At 36.0% G+C, this 18,724-nt stretch overlaps 1 protein-coding gene across 1 annotated transcript in view; it reads right to left on the bottom strand.

Annotated features, from left to right (window-relative positions):
• Nucleotides 1-18,724, bottom strand: part of AQR (aquarius intron-binding spliceosomal factor) — a 101,146-nt gene that overhangs the window by 61,469 nt on the left and 20,953 nt on the right. The window contains exons 9-13 of the mRNA XM_032856905.1: nucleotides 17,102-17,178; nucleotides 13,073-13,137; nucleotides 11,781-11,897; nucleotides 10,210-10,323; nucleotides 8,508-8,611 (exon numbers count right to left, since the gene is read on the bottom strand). Coding sequence (XP_032712796.1) covers nucleotides 8,508-8,611; nucleotides 10,210-10,323; nucleotides 11,781-11,897; nucleotides 13,073-13,137; nucleotides 17,102-17,178 — 477 coding nt within the window. The remainder of the gene's footprint in view (nucleotides 1-8,507; nucleotides 8,612-10,209; nucleotides 10,324-11,780; nucleotides 11,898-13,072; nucleotides 13,138-17,101; nucleotides 17,179-18,724) is intronic.

Genomic DNA, 18,724 nt, shown 5'->3' with positions numbered 1-18,724 from the left:
TAGAATAATTGGGATTCCAGAAGAAGAAGAAAGAGAGAGGGGAGCAGAAGGTATATTGGAGAGAATTATTGGAGAGAATTTCCCCAATATGGCAAAGGGAACAAGCATCAAAATCCAGGAGGTTCAGAGAACCCCCCTCAAAATCAATAAGAATAGGTCCACACCCCATCACCTAATAGTAAAATTTACAAGTCTTAGTGACAAAGAGAAAACCCTGAAAGCAGCCTGGGAGAAGAAGTCTGTAACATACAATGGTAAAAATATTAGATTGGCAGCAGACTTATCCACAGAGACCTGGCAGGCCAGAAAGAGCTGGCATGATATATTCAGAGCACTAAACGAGAAAAACATGCAGCCAAGAATACTATATCCAGCTAGGCTATCATTGAAAATAGAAGGAGAGATTAAAAGCTTCCAGGACAAACAAAAACTGAAAGAATTTGCAAACACCAAACCAGCTCTACAGGAAATATTGAAAGGGGTCCTCTAAGGAAGGAGAGAGCCTAAAAGTAGTAGATCAGAAAGGAACAGAGACAATATACAATAACAGTCACCTTACAGGCAATACAATGGCACTAAATTCATATCTCTCAATAGTTACCCTGAATGTTAATGGGCTAAATGCCCCAATTAAAAGACACAGGGTATCAGAATGGATAAAAAAACAAAACCCATCTATATGTTGCCTACAAGAAGCTCATTTTAAACCCGAAGACACCTTCAGATTTAAAGTGAGGGGGTGGAAAAGAATTTACCATGCTAATGGACATCAGAAGAAAGCAGGAGTGACAATCCTTATATCAGATCAATTAGATTTTAAGCCAAAGACTATAATAAGAGATGAGGAAGGACACTATATCATACTCAAAGGATCTGTCCAACAAGAAGATCTAACAACTGTAAATATCTATGCCCCTAACGTGGGAGCAGCCAACTATATAAATCAATTAATAACAAAATCAAAGAAACACATCAACAATAATACAATAATAGTTGAGGACTTTAACACTCCCCTCACTGAAATGGACAGATCATCCAGCAAAAGATCAACAAAGAAATAAAGGCCTAAAATGACACACTGGACCAGATGGATATCACAGATATATTCAAAACATTTCATCCCAAAGCAACAGAATACACATTCTTCTCTAGTGCACATGGAACATTCTCCAGAATAGATCACATCCTTGGTCCTAAATCAGGTCTCAACCGGTATCAAAAGATTGGGATCATTCCCTGCATATTTTCAGACCACAATGCCCTGAAGCTAGAACTCAATCACAAGAGGAAATTTGGAAAGAACCCAAATACATGGAGACTAAACAGCATCCTTCTAAAGAATGAATGGGTCAACCAGGAAATTAAAGAAGAATTGAAAAAATTCATGGAAACAAATGATAATGAAAATACAACGGTTCAAAATCTGTGGGACACAACAAAGGCAGTCCTGAGAGGAAAATATATAGCGGTACAAGCCTTTCTCAAGAAACAAGAAAGGTCTCAGGTACACAACCTAACCCTACACCTAAAGGAGCTAGAGAAAGAACAAGAAAGAAACCCTAAACCCAGCAGGAGAAGAGAAATCATAAAGATGAGAGCAGAAATCAATGAAATAGAAACCAAAAAAACAATAGCACAAATCAACGAAACTAGGAGCTGGTTCTTTGAAAGAATTAATAAGATTGATAAACCCCTGGCCAGACTTCTCAAAAAGAAAAGAGAAAGGACCCAAATCAATAAAATCATGAATGAAAGAGGAGAGATCACAACTAACACCAAAGAAATACAGACAATTATAAGAACATATTATGAGCAACTCTATGCCAACAAATTTGACAATCTGGAAGAAATGGATGCATTCCTAGAGACATATAAACTACCACAACTGAACCAGGAAGAAATAGAAAGCCTGATCAGACCCATAACCAGTAAGGAGATTGAAACAGTCATCAAAAATCTCCAAACAAACAAAAGCCCAGGGCCAGATGGCTTCCCGGGGGAATTCTACCAAACATTCAAAGAAGAACTAATTCCTATTCTCCTGAAACTGTTCCAAAAAATAGAAATGGAAGGAAAACTTCCAAACTCATTTTATGAGGCCAGCATCACCTTGATCCCAAAACCAGACAAGGATCCCATCAAAAAAGAGAACTACAGACCAATATCCTTGATGAACACAGATGCAAAAATTCTCACCAAAATACTAGCCAATAGGATTCAACAGTACATTAAAAGGATTATTCACCATGACCAAGTGGGATTTATTCCAGGGCTGCAAGGTTGGTTCAACATCCGCAAATCAATCAATGTGATACAACACATTAATAAAAGAAAGAACAAGAACCATATGATACTCTCCATAGATGCTGAAAAAGCATTTGACAAAATACAGCATCCCTTCCTGATCAAAACTCTTCAAAGTGTAGGGATAGAGGGCACATACCTCAATATTATCAAAGCCATCTATGAAAAACCCATCACAAATATCATTCTCAATGGAGAAAAACTGAAAGCATTTCTGCTAAGGTCAGGAACACGGCAGGGATGTCCGTTATCACCACTGCTATTCAACATAGTACTAGAAGTCCTAGCCTCAGCAATCAGACAACAAAAAGAAATTAAAGGCATCCAAATTGGCAAAGAAGAAGTCAAACTATCACTCTTCACACATGATATGATACTGTATGTGGAAAACCCAAAAGACTCCATTCCAAAACTGCTAGAACTTGTACAGGAATTCAGTAAAGTGTCAGGGTATAAAATCAATGCACAGAAATCAGTTGCATTTCTCTACACCAACAACAAGACAGAAGAAAGAGAAATTAAGGAGTCTATCCCATTTACAATTGCACCCCAAACTATAAGATACCTAGGAATAAACCTAACCAAAGAGACTAAGAATCTATACACAGAAAACTATAAAGTACTCATGAAAGAAATTGAGGAAGACACAAAGAAATGGAAAAATGTTCCATGCTCCTGGATTGGAAGAATAAATATTGTGAAAATGTCTATACTACCTAAAGCAATCTACAGATTTAATGCAATTCCTATCAAAGTACCATCCATTTTTTTCAGATAAATGGAACAAATAATCCTAAAATTTATATGGAACCAGAAAAGACCTCGGATAGCCAAAGGAATATTGAAAAAGAAAGCCAAAGTTGGTGGCATCACCATTCCAGACTTCAAGCTCTATTACAAAGCTGTCATCATCAAGACAGCACGGTACTGGCACAAAAACAGACACATAGATCAGTGGAACAGAATAGAGAGCCCAGAAATAGACCCTCAACTCTATGGTCAACTAATCTTCGACAAAGCAGGAAAGAATGTCCAATGAGAAAAAGACAGCCTCTTCAATAAATGGTGTTGGGAAAATTGGACAGCCACATGCAGAAAAATGAAATTGGATCATTTCCTTACACCACACACGAAAATAGACTCAAAATGGATGAAGGACCTCAATGTGAGAAAGGAATCCATCAAAATCCTTGAGGAGAACACAGGCAGCAACCTCTTCGACCTCAGCCGCAGCAACATCTTCCTAGGAACATCGCCGAAGGCAAGGGAAGCAAGGGCAAAAATGAACTATTGGGATTTTATCAAGATCAAAAGCTTTTGCACAGCAAAGGAAACAGTGAACAAAACCAAAAGACAACTGACAGAATGGGAGAAGATATTTGCAAACGACATATCAGATAAAGGGCTAGTGTCCAGAATCTATAAAGAACTTAGCAAACTCAACACCCAAAGAACAAATAATCCAATCAAGAAATGGGCAGAAGACATGAACAGACATTTCTGCAAAGAAGACATCCAGATGGCCAACAGACAAATGAAAAAGTGCTCCATATCACTCGGCATCAGGGAAATACAAATCAAAACCACAATGAGATACCACCTCACACCAGTCAGAATGGCTAAAATTAACAAGTCAGGAAATGACAGATGAAATGGAAGAAATGGAAGGAAAACTTCCAAACTCATTCTACAAAACCAGCATTACTTTGATTCCAAAACCAAACAAAGACCCCTCTAAAAAGGAGAATTACAGGCCAGTATCCTTGAAGAACACGGATGCAAAAATTCTCAATAAAATACTGGCAAATCAAATTCAATAGTCCATTCAAAGAATAATTCACCACAATCAAGTGGGATTTATTCCTGGGTTCACGGGTGGTTCAGTATTTGCAAATCAGTGTGATACACCATATTAACAAAAGAAAGGATAAGAACCATATGATCCTGTCAAGAGATGCATTTGACAAAGTAAGTATTCATTCTTGATAAAAACCCTCAACAAAGTAGGGATAGTTGTAACATATCTCAACATCATTAAGGCCACATACAAAAGACCCACAGCTAATATCATCTTCAACGGGGAAAAACTGAGAGCCTTTCCCCTACGTCAGGAACAAGAAAAAGATGTCCACTCTTACCATTACTATTTAACACAGTACTGGAAGTCTCAGCCTCAGGAATCAGACAAGAAGAAGAACTAAAAGGCATCCAAATTGGCAAAGAAGAAGTCAAACTTTTACTATTTGCAGATGACATATTCTATGTAGAAAACCTAAGAGACTCCACCAAAAAATTGCTAGAACTAATACATGAATTCAGCAAAGTCGCAGGACATAAAATCAGTGTGCAGAAACCTGCTGCATTTCTATTCACCAATAACAAAACAGCAGAAAAAGAAATCAAGGAATTGATCCCATTTAAAATTGCACTGGAAACAGTAAGATATCTAGAGATAAATCTAACTAAAGAAAGAGGTGAAAGATCTGTACTCTTGAAAACTCCAGAACACTTATGAAAGATACTGAAGAGGACACAAGGAAATGGAAAAGAATTCCATGCTCATGGATTGGAAGAAAAAACATTGTTAAAATCTCTACACTACCCAAAGCAATGAACACATCTAATACAACCCCTATCAAAATACCATCAGCATTTTTCACAGACCTAGAACAAACAATCCTAAAATGTGTATGGAACTACAAAAGATCCTGAATAGCCAAAGCAATCCTGAAAAAGAAAAACAAAACTGGAGGCATCACAATTCCAGATTTCAAGCTGTATTATAAAACCGTAGTTCAAGACAGTATGCTACTGGCACAAAACAGACACACAGATCAATGGAATAGAACAGGAAATCCAGAAATGGACCCACACCTATATGGTGAACTCATCTTCAACAAAGCAGGGAAGAATAGCCAAAGGAAAAAACAGTCTTTTCAACAAATGGTGTTGGGAAAACTAGACAGCAACATGCAGAAGAATGAAACCAGACCACTTTCTCGCAACACACGAAAAAATAAATTGAAAATGGTGAAAGACCTAAATGTCTAAATGAAAATAGAACAGTCCAAAACTGTGAGATAGGAAACCATCAAAGTCCTAGAGGACAGCATAGGCAGAAACCTATTGACCTTGGTCATAGCTCACTAGTCCCGTTGCTGAAGGCAAGGGAAACCAAAGCAATAATGAATTACTGGGACTTCATCAAGATAAAAAGCTTCTGTAGCACAGCAAAGGAAACAATCAACAAAAGTAAAAGGCAGCCTATGGAATGAGAGAAGATATTTGTAAATGACATACCTGATAAAGGGTTAGTATTTAAAATCTATAAAGAATCTATTAAACTCAACACCCAAAAACAAATAGTGCAGTTAAGAAATGGGAAGAAGACACTCCCAACTGGTTAATAGGTATATGAAAAAAATGCTCAGTATCACTCATCACCAGGAAAATAAAAATCAAAACCATGATGAGATACCACCCCACACCTGTCAGAATGGCTAAAATTAACAATACAAGAAACAACAGGTGTTAGGATGCTGAGAACGGGAACCCCCTTGCACTGTTGGTGGGGATGCAAACTGGTGCAACCACTCTGGAGAACAGTTTGCAGGTTCCTCAAAAAGTTAAAAATAGAGCTACCCTATGATCCAGCAATTGCACTACTAGGTATTTACCCAAAGGATACAAAGATCCAGGTTGGTAGGGGTACATGCACCCCAGTGTTTATTGCAGCATTATCAACAACAGCCAAACTATGGAGAGAGCCCAAATGTCCATTGACTGATGAATAAAGAAGAGGTGGTATATAAATACAATGGAATATTACTCAGCCATCAGAAAGAATGAAATCTTGCCATTTGCAACAACATGGATGGAGCTAGAGTATATTATGCTAAGTAAAATAGAGAAAGACAAATACCATATGATTTCACTTACATGTGGAATTTAAGAAAGAAAATAGATGAACATATGGGAATGGGGGAAAAAAACAGAGAGGGAAGTAAACCATAAACGACTCTTAACAACAGAGAACAAACTGCAGGTCGATGGAAGAAGATGGGTGGGGGATGGGCTAAATGGGTGATGGGCATTAAAGAGGGCACTTGCTCTGATGAGCACTGGGTATTACTGTATGGAGGTGATGAATCACTGAATTCTACTCTATAGACCAATATTACATTGAATGTTAACTAAAATTCTAATTAAAAAAAATAAAAAATTTGCAAAAATGCAAAACAATGCCACACCTCACTATACACTTTTTTAATTTTGGAGAATATCTTTTTCATTAACACTACGTGTGCTAACATATAATAGGTTTTTAACTGATTTTAATAAAGTATTTAACATTTTCCAGTTTTAATTTCTAATACAGTAAACATAATGGCTATAATCCACATTAAAAAAAGTTTTTTTAGCATCCTCAATAATTTACAAGAGTATAAAGGAGCATCATGGATGAAAATAAATTCTCAAGTGGATTATGCAGCTAAATTGAATATAAAAAAAAATCTATGGAAGTGTTTTAAAATATAATATTTTATAATCTTATGGTGATAAAGGCCTTCTACACAAACCATTTGTTATTGTTATTAAAAAATGACTGACAAGGGCATCTGGGTGGCTCAGTGGGTTAAAGCCTCTGCTTTCAGCTCAGGTCATGATCCCAGGGTCCTGGGATCAAGCCCCACATCAGAGTCTCTGCTCTGTGGAGAGCTTGCTTCCTCCTCTCTCTCCCTGCCTGCCTCTCTTGCCTACTTGTCTCTGTCTCTGTCTGTCAAATAAATAAATAAAATCTTTAAAAAATATATGATTGACAGAGAGGATTAAAAAATTTAAAACATTTGTGGTAATAAAATACACCAAAATAAAGCTAAAAAGTGAGAAACTGACAGAAAATAATTACAACACAAACTAGACCAAATATTAGCATGCAAAATACATAAAGCTTTCTTCAAAAAAAAGATCAATACAAGCAATGAAATACAAAATAGCAAAAGATAACACGAAAGTTAGAAAGGAAATGCAAATAGCCAAGAAAAATAGAAAGATGCTCAATTTCCCCAATATAATCACAGAATGCAAAGTAAAACAATGAGGGTTCTTTTACTCTTGGGTTGGCAAGAATGAAAGACTAGTGTACCTACTTGGTAGGGAAAAAAATAAATACTCATATGCTGTTGGTATAATGGATACATATTTTTGAAGGAAATTTAGCAATATATAACAAATTTTAAATATATAACTCCTTCCAGTCACTATACTCCTTCTGGAATCAGCAGCAAGATTTTTTTTATAGATACAGAAACAATGTTGTTCATTACTGAATTGTTAGTAATGGCCAAAAATTTAGAAAGTAAAGATCTGTTGATAGGAGAGTGATTAAAAAATAGTATGGTACACCTGTCCAGTGGAACTTCATGCAGTTCATTAGGAGAATGAAACAGATATTGTGTTATTGTAAGTCATTATTAAATCTTCCTATGAAAATCAACAACCAAACCAACTTTCAGGTTGAAACCAAGTTTGTTTCATTTTAAATAGCCAATGAACTAAACATAATTTCTCCCAAGAATTAAGGACACTGGGGAGATATGAGAGCACAGTTAAAAGATATACTGCCTAGGTTTGAAATTGGACTTACCTATGTTGGAATCCTAGCTCTGCCACTTACTTGTTAAATAACAAGTAAGGCAAATGACTTATCAATTCTGTGTCTCGATGACCTTATTTCTAAAATGGTACCTACTCCTTACACAAATGAATGTCTTGAGAATTATTTACACATGTAGTAGAGTGCCTATGTACTATAAATGCATTATTGCCATTTTCAAAAAAGTGTATTAGCTGTCAAAGAATATTACTATTTCATAAATTTTAAAGACACAAACATTTTTCTCATTTTCTAATACTACATATGAACATGTACTAGTTTCTGTTTTATGTTATAATTGACAGAATACCAGTCTTATGTTCTACTCTAAGAAAAATGTATGATTTAGAAAAAACATTTAAGTTATGAAAAATATAAATTTTGCCCCCCAAAACAGAAGATCAATAATTATATCTAAGTTCCTTAGAGATACCAACTGCTAGAGAAGCACTAGTGTAGTTGTCAATAAGTTCCATTACCTAGTAGTGCAAAATGATTAAAGGCAAAAAGAAAATTAAAATTCAGTTTTCCTTTCATGTCAACTTACCTAAGAGGTCCAAAAAACTTGACCAATGATTCCCGGGTATCTACTTCTGCGACATTCGAGAGGGCAAAATCATAGAGTTCAGGGAAATGTGCAAAAGCAGCTCTCTAAAAAAGAGAAAAAAGAAATCAGTAACTAATGCCTACATATTAATACAATCAACTATAATTTATAAACTAAATAAAAATAATATTTTAAAAATATTAATGCAATTCTCTTACAGGCTTCTCATTATGTGACCTCTGCCATATTTAGCCAGAAGCATTCAATACAATGGCAAAAAGCTAGAATTATTCCAGCAGGATTGCAAAAACCAAGAGTCAACATTCAGTTTATTTCTAATGCTGTATTTTGAACAAACATGAAAACAGTCATGAGAGCTAGCTTCACTGACAGAAAGGAGAAAAATAAAACAACACTTTATTATGAATAACTAGCCCAACAAAACTAAAAGAAAGTTCCAAGGGAAATCCCCACTATAGAGACAGCTTGAGGGAGAACTCAAAAGCACAGTGGTTTGTGCTTTTACTTTGGAACTCTGGAAAGAAAGGACCTCTCAGGGTAACAACCCTCAACCAACCATGTGGTAAGCTGCAAAATAACAGAAACGGCAGCATTATAGTGACTGGGTAAGAGTATATAAGGTAATATCCCTAGTATTCCTTAATGCCCATGTGGCACAGAGAAGATTCAGAAGTTTTCATGCCCCATAGCAGATGGTAACACAAGTTGCCAAGGTTACTGGTGAGCATGCCATGAGATTACTATAGGTAATAGCAAAATGACCCGCAACCCAAGCCTCACTGAGCTGTTTAAGCTAGGAAATGAATGTGAGTCAGCTCTCAGGCGAACTCTGGCACCAGCAGGAGCAAGGCTGGAGCCTCATCAGCAAGGAGACAGCCAAGCTCCTCGGGAGCCATCATCATGCCTTGCCTGGTGCCAAGAGAGCAGACCACATGTCACATCAGCTGTGGTCACTTCAAAGGCAGAAGCAGAAGGACAAAAACACTACTGCTCTGAGAAGAGCAGGAAAAGACATCTGAGCCGAGACACTGTGCAGATGACTCCTCTTCCAAAACAATGAGGCTCTCATAGTGCCTCCACATATTCAGATGCCATTCTGGGAGAGAAGAGGGAGAGCAGAGTGTCCTTGAGAGATAGTGGAATTGATTATGAAAGACAATTTGAACTTAAGTTTGACTGAGCCTAAAAAAGACTTTTGAAACAGAAAGAACTGAATTTCTTCAAAGTGACAAATAAAAGCTTCTTTTTCTGCCACCAGAAAGAGTAAAAGCAAGATGAGATTAGTAATAGAAAACAAAGGTACTTTGTTGACATAGCTGAATTGTATTGGCAAATTTCAGTCCCATTCTGGGTATTTATCTTTAAAATGTATAAAATGCTCACATATGCTTTGTCAATGTATTGGAATACTCTTCCATAAAATGAAACTGGTAAGTATATGGATCAAGTTGGTCCAATAACTAATAGAAAATTTGAGTGTCAAATATCAGTATCTTGATTCTCAAGACTAAAGAAAGCCATTTTTTTCCATGGATTCATTAGAATTAGCAGTATTTAAAAAGTTCAATATGAAAACACTATTAAATTAGTATTTTCTTCTACCTGTACTACATAAACTAAATTATTTATGACAAGAAACTTGATGGAACAGAAGCATAGGTTACGCTGAATTTCAAGTTACCTGTAGAGAAGTAATTCTGTCATAGTGAATTGTGGTCATCTCATTCTCTGTCAGAGCATTTCCAGTCTGGTCATTAATCTCAAAACCAGTATAGAACTTAAGCATGTCCAAAAGCTGAAAGGATACATTTACATTACTAAACTGTGTGAACATAAGAACAAGAAACCATGAACAAAAACTATTATAAAGAATAACAAGTCCATATAACTTCTCAGAGGTGCTGAAAAACTATGGAATATAAACACTGCAACAAACACTTCAGAACATATCCAAATGTGTTATTTGTATAAGAATAAAGTATGGGTCTAAGAATAAATTGTTAAAGTCTATTTCATATACATGGTCTACTTCTACAGAAAGGAACTTAAACTGCAATCCTAATAATGAACAGACATTAAGGATTTTATCAAAGGAAGCCATACTAAAGGAAAAAAAAACCCAAACATCACTGCAGAGGTCTTTTACTTATGCCACTTAATACAGAATTTTCTGAATGAAGGCTTTGTAATTCATATTAGCGATAATCTCCTCTGTGTGCTGCTTCTATTAGGGAAAAATAGCAAGGTGAGGAAAGTTAAGATACTGTTTCCTCTCATCAGTCTCCATGGCCACCAAACCCATCCTTTGGCATAGTTATTGCCACTAATGAAGGCCTACTCTCCCTTCATAGCAATGGTATCAAGAATCTACTGGCTGCATTTACCCCAGATCTTTATTATTCTTAATTCTAATCTATGGAAGATCAGATATGAGAATTTTAGTATGTTGTAATGTATGTGGCAAATCCCTGGATAGAAATTCAATAAGAGAATGAGAAAAAATATAGATACAAGATAAAAGAATTTTGGGGGCGCCTGGGTGCCACAGTCGGTTAAGCATCCGACTCCTGGTTTTCGCTTCAGGTCATGTTCTCAGGATCGTGAGATTGAGCCCCAAGTGGGACTCTGCACTCAGTGGGGAGTCTTTTTGAGATTCTTTCTTTTCCGCTCCCCTAGCTTGTACACTCTCTCTAAAATAAATTGGAAAAAAAAAAAGATAAAAGAATTCCTGAAAGAAAATGTAAACACACAAAAACTGTATCTCCAAGTATGATCTCATTGAAACGTAAGGTTAGAAGTTTGTTAGAAGACTTTCCTTATGAAAAGGAGATGTGAAACAAGGTGAAACACTAATACTTCTTTCCACCCAAGGTAGCAAATGAGCACTTCCATGCTATCAACTGTCTCTGTCACGATCATCTTACGGAATGACCACCATGAGATTAGGGCATAGTTCTCTTGAAATTAATGTTCATTATCTATTCTATTCCACAGTGATTACTATCATTGCCAAGATCATAATTCAGTCCAATAATAAAATCACATATGATTAACAAAAGCTCTTAATTCATTCATTTTCTATATTAAGACTTGATTTTACTTTAAAATGACTAATTAGGAAGTTACATTATTCAATTCAATATTTAGCAAAATTTCCTTTATATCATCCACTGGTATTCTTAGTTGCATGGCAAAAAAAAGATCAATTTAGAAATGAAAACTATGTGACAGTTCAGATATAGCAATGCTCACCTGTGAAAAAAGATGGCCATCCTCTTCCCTATGAACAAGATTGGAAAGGTAACAGTGAACCAAAAGGTGGGAGTCATCCAGGATTGTATTAAACCAGCGCCTTGTGGGGAGTAGGGCCTAGAAAAAATTAATACCATAGCAGTAAGTCTGTATGTTCTCTGCAGCTAGAGATAAAAATCTACTATTTGGCTCATAAGCGTCAATCACATATAAGGTTCCCTCTAGTCTCGAAAAGTCACGGTGCACAAAGCAAGGGGTCTGGTCAGTGCCGTAAGTAAACTCAGTGGCAATGTTTAAAAATAAAATCCAGTACTGGAAGAAATTTCACCGATACATAGGCCAGTAGTTTTCAAACAAAATCCTATATGAAATCCCAATATGTATTGTGTATAAATTTAAAAATGGTACTACTCTGAAAGAAAAGAGACTGGGGATAAGGGGATATGTGGAGACTTCTTTCCCCATATCTTCTTCCCATATCCCCCTTATGACAGTCAGCAAGATAATGCCGAGATACTGATATCAGTGTGAAAAGCACTAATCTAACCAAATATCCTCATTTTATAGATGAGGTTATCGAGATCCTTAGAGGTTATAAATTAGTTGCTGGCAGAACTAGAATCTGAATAAAGATCTCATGAATGGCTGCCAGTCCAATACTCTAATCCTTATGTCAAGAAACCACCCTCTCTCTCCAGATAAGAAATGAACACAAAGGATTTTCTTTCAATTTCCTGTAGTAAAGAGGGAAAGGAAAGGAAATGAATTCAATCTGAATTATACCAACTCTGCATCTGAACTTTCTGTCAAAATCTTGCACCTAATAACATGAAATCTTCTTTAAGAATCTTAATTTAAAAAATTGACAATAGCAGCTGTATCTTTTTTCATCAACAATATTTAGGCACATTTAGAAAAGTGAGATTATTAAAGAGATGGACAAAAACCCCTAACTTCAGTCACTATTAAAACTCTATGATGGGGGAAAAAAAAACAAAGCCAAAACCAAGACCCTCTATGATGGGGTATTAAAATATGATAAAAAATAAAATGCTATTGCTAGACTCATGTTTAATAACTACACATAGTAGTTTTTTCTACAAACAATAGCCATCTGACAGCTATTTGAAAACCTCAAGGGCCAACTGCATTTGACTTTCCTCTCTCTGTTACACCTAGAAATGGGTAAAAAAAAACTAAGGCCAGTAATGAAGATATATTTCATATAGTTACATGATTAACCTTACCCCCTTAAAGATGATGTAACAGAAAAGCCACTGCCCATTTCTTACCTCTAGGTCAATCATAAGTTCAATGAATCTTTCACAGTAATGAACTTTGTCCATAGTGACTGGCTCTAGACATAACACAGAAAACATGTTAGAATCTTCTTATTTAGGCCATTCAATGTACTAAATCCTATAATTGGCAGTTATTTAGTTACTGAAACTGTCATGCGTCTCTTACAGGACAGGATCACGATCCTGAGTAAGGACCCCACCTGTATTTCAAAAAAGGCAGGCCTTACCCTTATGTTTAGCTCTACAAATAAAAGACAACGAAAAACCTATCTTGGGTCAGAAACACATTTAAAAAATCAGGTTTGCAAAAATATTTTTAAAGTGTTTAGACCTACTAATGTCTGTAATAATTAGTCATAAAAAACGACCCATACTAAATGACTAGATTTGAAAAAACCAAGTGATACAAAAACTAAAAAGGCAGTCTAAAACAAAACAGAACTAAAAAGGCAATTTAAGGGGCGCCTGGGTGGCTCAGTTAAGCGTCTGCCTTCAGCTTGGGTCATGATCTCAGGATCCTGGAGACGGAGCCCCGCATCAGGCTCCCTGCTCAGCGGGAAGCCTGCTTCTCCCTCTCCCACTCCCCCTGCTTGTGTTACCTCTCTTGCTATGTCTCCCTCTGTCAAGTAAATAAATAAAATCTTTAAAAAAAAAAGGCAGTTTAAATCAGTTTTTGACCCACTTTCCTTCTTGTCTTCACACACTAAACTTCTAGTTCTCTCATATACATAAACACACATACATATATATGTGTGTACATGCAGACATGGATACCTTTAGAATGCAAAGAAAATAGGCGGGAAAGGTACACACCAAACTAATTAAAGGGACAACTGTTAAATGAGTTTTTTTCCCTCTGTGTGTGTGTGTATGTATATATGTATGTTAGTTTTTAACATTAAAACATCAGTGACAGAGCAATGAAATATTTTTAAATCACTACCTTATTTTATGCTATTCATGACTATTAATGTACTATTTTTATAAAACATTTACTTCTATTTTTAAATAATTACAACCTCATGACATGACAAACCTTTAAAGTTGTTTTTTTTTTTTCTTTCCCTAATGCCAGGTAATAGTCTACCATTTTACCAGGTAATCATCCTACCAAGATTCTGTCAATTAAAGATTTATTTATTTATTTGTCAGAGAGAAAGAGATCACAAGTAGACAGAGAGGCAGGCAGAGGCAGAGAGAGAAGCAGGCTCCCCACTGAGAAAGGAGCCCGATGCAGAACTCGATCTCAGGACCCTGGGATCATGACCTGAGCCGAAGGCAGCCGCTTAACTGACTGAGCCACCCAGGCATCCCAAGATTCTGTCAGTTAAAAAGGAAAAAATTCCAGAGTCCCCACTGCTGCTTAGTCTAAGGACTCCCAGCAGCGACTAACCCCAGTGCCTCGATTTAACCTATGAATGCTTAAATAAATCCATGTATTTAATTTATTTGTACTATACAGGAAATTGGAAGGCTTCATCTAAAGAAAGAAATGCGAATATTTTTGTGACTAATATATGGAAATATTAAGTAAAACTTTTCTAGCTAACATATGCTCCAAATCCAGAGTATGAAATAACATAACCATAAAGTTTCATACCTGGAAAAGACCACAGAAAATGCCTATTCTAGCTCTTCATTTTTCAGGTGAGAAAGTGAAAACCAGAGAAAATGGCCTCATAAAAGTGTAGAACAAAATAATGACTTATTAGAACTGAAACTCAGGTTTTCTGAGACACAGTCTAATCATATAGCTGTTGAAACTAAAGAATTTAAAGAAGCAACTTAAAAATTAAATCCATTCAATTTAGTCCTCTGCTCCTTTTTCTTGTTACTGTAAAAGAAAAATATTTTTGTCCAAAATCGAAAAAGTGAGCAAACTCTGTACTCTGTATTTTTATTTATAGTTTTGAGAAAATTACTGGCAACGACCTATTTAAAATTAAAATTAGAACATGATGCTTGCCACTCAACTTCTGAGCTCTGATGAATAAAGCTGCATATTTTAATGTATGTAGGCCCTACTAGGCATATTGTTTACAGCAGAAACCTTGTCATTCCAATTTCAGACACCAAGATATCCTTATCATTTGCTTCTTATGTACATTGTGGGGGTTTTTCCCCCTTTCTTCTGACAGCAGTCCTGACATCTCAGCTCAACTACACAGACGTCCTTAATAATAACTGATATGGATATGCTGTTTTTCATGACCCTGTGAAATGAAACTATAATCCTTATTTTTTAAAAGCCAGTTTTCTGTTTCCTAACTATATAATCCGTCCACCTTTACTCTCTCTGAACTGGCACACTTCTTTAATCATCTTGTTGGTTCAGCTGCCAAACAGTTAACAAATTTTGATTAAAACTCAAGGTCAATCTAAGAAATTTTCTTTTCTGGCAATAAATAAACAATGGTAATAGCTGGTGGTTTGTAGATTGTTAAAATTACTGCAGGTCCCATGTTGCTGTTGTTACTTGATTTTCAAACCTTGCTGATGCCCCCAAATTAACATTCTATAGAGATGTCAATTTTTATGACTTTAATTATTATAGGCATTAGTAGTTCCATGTACTCCTTACTACCTTTTGTGCTCCAAAAAATAAATCTAAGTTTTCCTTCTAGATTTAAGCCACTTAACTAAAACACTTAAAAATACTAATTTTGGGGTGCCTGGGTGGCTCAGTTGGTTAAGTGGCTGCCTCCGGCCCTGGTCATGATTCCAGGGTCCTGGGATCGAGGCCTGTTATCAGGCTCCCTGCTCAGCAGAGAACCTGCTTCTCTCTCCCCTTCTGCCTGCTACTCTGCTTACTTGTGATCTCTCTCTGTCTAATAAATAAATAAAATCTTTAAAAAAAATACTAATATTAAGTGACTTAGAGTATAAGCATATGATAACTTTCTCTTTACACTGATGGAGTAATCTTATGCCTCAAATCAGGTATAGCTGATGGACAGCATTAGTATTTACTACTCACTGAATTATAGGTATGATTTTCAGTTGTAAAATACTACTTGGAAGGTCAATATTTATAAGTAATCCTGTTGTATTTAAGTTTTAAAAAACCTACAATCTCGGATGCAAATATATACATATGATACACCTACAGAGCTGCTCTTAGATTATATCCCACTTAGAAAATAAAACTTTATTAACCAATGACATATCTTACATAACATATATACACCTTTATTAACTAAAAAATATTCTATGTACATTCACTAAATGCTTATAAAGATCTTGCAAACTCAGGATAATGTAATTACTACCCCCCGGGTATACAGGCATACACACACTCACACACACACACACATATAGTATAATCATGGTATATTTTTAAGTATACAATCTATACAACATATATTTGTTTCATCAATAAATGGAGGCCATGTTGGAGGGAAATCTTTCCCATTTTGTCTTGTAGCTCATACTTCAAAAATAATTCTTTCCCCTCCAAACAGTATTTGATGTTGTTTAAAAACACTATTTAGGACCATATTGTAAATGCCACATGGCTCTGTTACTGTCTTGTTCACCACTGTATTCTAGCACCTTGCTCAGGACCTAAGTCTAGCAAGCAAACTCAAAATTGCTAAATAATTATTTCAATAATCATGCAGGTACCTTTAAAAATATGTGAACTCCTAAGGCAGTCACAATACTCAGACTGGTAATATTCACGAAAATGGGAGGACAGATATGTTGTCATTATGATTTAAAACTATTCTTAGGGCGCCTGGGTGGCTCAGTGGGTTAAGCCTCTGCCTTCAGCTCAGGTCATGATCCCAGGGTCCTGGGATCGAGCCCCGCATCGGGCTCTCTGCTCCGCAGGGAGCCTGCCTCCGCCTCTCTCTCTGCCTGCCTCTCTGCCTACTTGTGATCTCTGTCAAATAAATAAATAAAATCTTTAAAAAAAAAACAAAAAACTATTCTAAGAGCAGGTTTTAGACTGGAGACCAGGAAATACTGTTGGGATACCTAAATGACAACTTCACAAATGAGCTAAGAGAAGATAGTTACCAGAAAGAGGCACTGATTTCAGCACAGAAATAAACTTCTGTATGAGTTGTGAAAGAAATCTTCTTTCTTGATAGGCTCTAAAATCAGAGAGTAACATTGACCAAATTATTTTTTAAAAATAATTATTTCAGAAGTAAACTTTAAATGTCGAACGAGCCTTTCTTACACTGTTCAAATGTTCCATTTTTCTCTGAAATTGGGACCATAATTTGAACACACAGCTGCTTCTTTATTACTGGTGTAATAAGCTAGCTAAGAAACACCCCTTTCTCTTTGTGTGAAAGTTTTCACTTGTGATTTAAAGGTCAGAACAAGAAAGGAGTTTTCAAAATTTCATTTATAGTCTGCCCTTAAAGTTCAAAATTTAATGTTTAAGTATGTAGTTAAAATTAGATAAGCAATTTTGTACTTTAATATGTTTGAAGTATCACATAGAATATTACAATGTCTAAAAATTAAATGTTGGTTTAAAAAACAATATTCTACTCATTACTAATTTAAGATGCACTATATACCAATCAATCAACAAACATCCATCAGGTACTGGGCAACTGCAAATGATTATGCCAGTTCTGCTGGAAATATAACGGAGAGGAATGACTAAAATGTATTTGAAATGACAAGTATTATAATTTAAAGATAATCAGTAACACAGACCAGCACATAATTAATAAAACTGGCAGACATTAATCGAGCACTTAGTGTGTTAGAATCTGAGATGCATTTAGTACTTCATATGAATGATCTCATGTAATGCTGAAAACAGTCCTTGAAATAGGTACTAACTGTCCCAATTTCACACTGGTGCTGAACGAGGTGAGGTTACCTTGCCCACAGTTACACAGCAAGTGAGTGTGGAGCCTAGTTAAGTGTGACTGCAGAATCTTTTCTCTAAATACCTATACATATTCTAACCATTACATGAACAGCTGGCATTGCAATTAAAAAACATACAGCATGTTTTTGGAATTCAGAAGAAAAAAGCACTGCGGCCTAAAGTAGTCCGTCTAGAAGTGCTTAGGTTAGCCTTCAATTAAGTGGAATGGAGGGGAAAGGGTACTTAGGGAAGCAAAGTTTAACAAACAAAGAACAGACTGAGACAAGGATTTGGGGGAGTTGCAAAACATAGTTGGGGGTTTCTAAATGTCACTGCAAGGACTTCAGAGTTTATCCTAGGGAACCAGGAAACCATTGAAAACTTGTGAATAGGAATATGGCAAGGAAAACAAAATTTTCTATGGAGATGGCTTGTTAGGCTCATTGTTGTGGGAAAGCTGGAAGAAACACCAAATAGGAATTTATTGTAGTGCTTTAGTCAGGAGCTATGAAGGCCTGAATTAAGACAACAGCAGTGTGAATAGCAAGAAAGAAGAAAGAGGACAAAAGATGATCCAATAGGACTGACGGATGGGATTTAAATTGCTAGTCAAAGGACTGGAATATTCCAAGCCCTACTGTCTGGAAGAATTAAGAGAAATTGGCTAGAAGGGCAAGTTTAGGAGGAAAAACAATGCTCACTTAAGCCGAAATGGAGTTCATGGCAAACAGAACGGATCCTTCAATAGCATGGGTTTGAACTGTATAGGTCTTACATGCAGATTTTTTTCAATTAACACACTACAG

This window comes from Lontra canadensis, unplaced genomic scaffold (genome assembly GCF_010015895.1).
Source record: "Lontra canadensis isolate GAN:19392208 unplaced genomic scaffold, GSC_riverotter_1.0 scaffold12, whole genome shotgun sequence".
NCBI classification, from domain to species: Eukaryota; Metazoa; Chordata; class Mammalia; order Carnivora; family Mustelidae; genus Lontra; species Lontra canadensis.
This window is presented reverse-complemented; position numbering and strand designations above follow the sequence as displayed.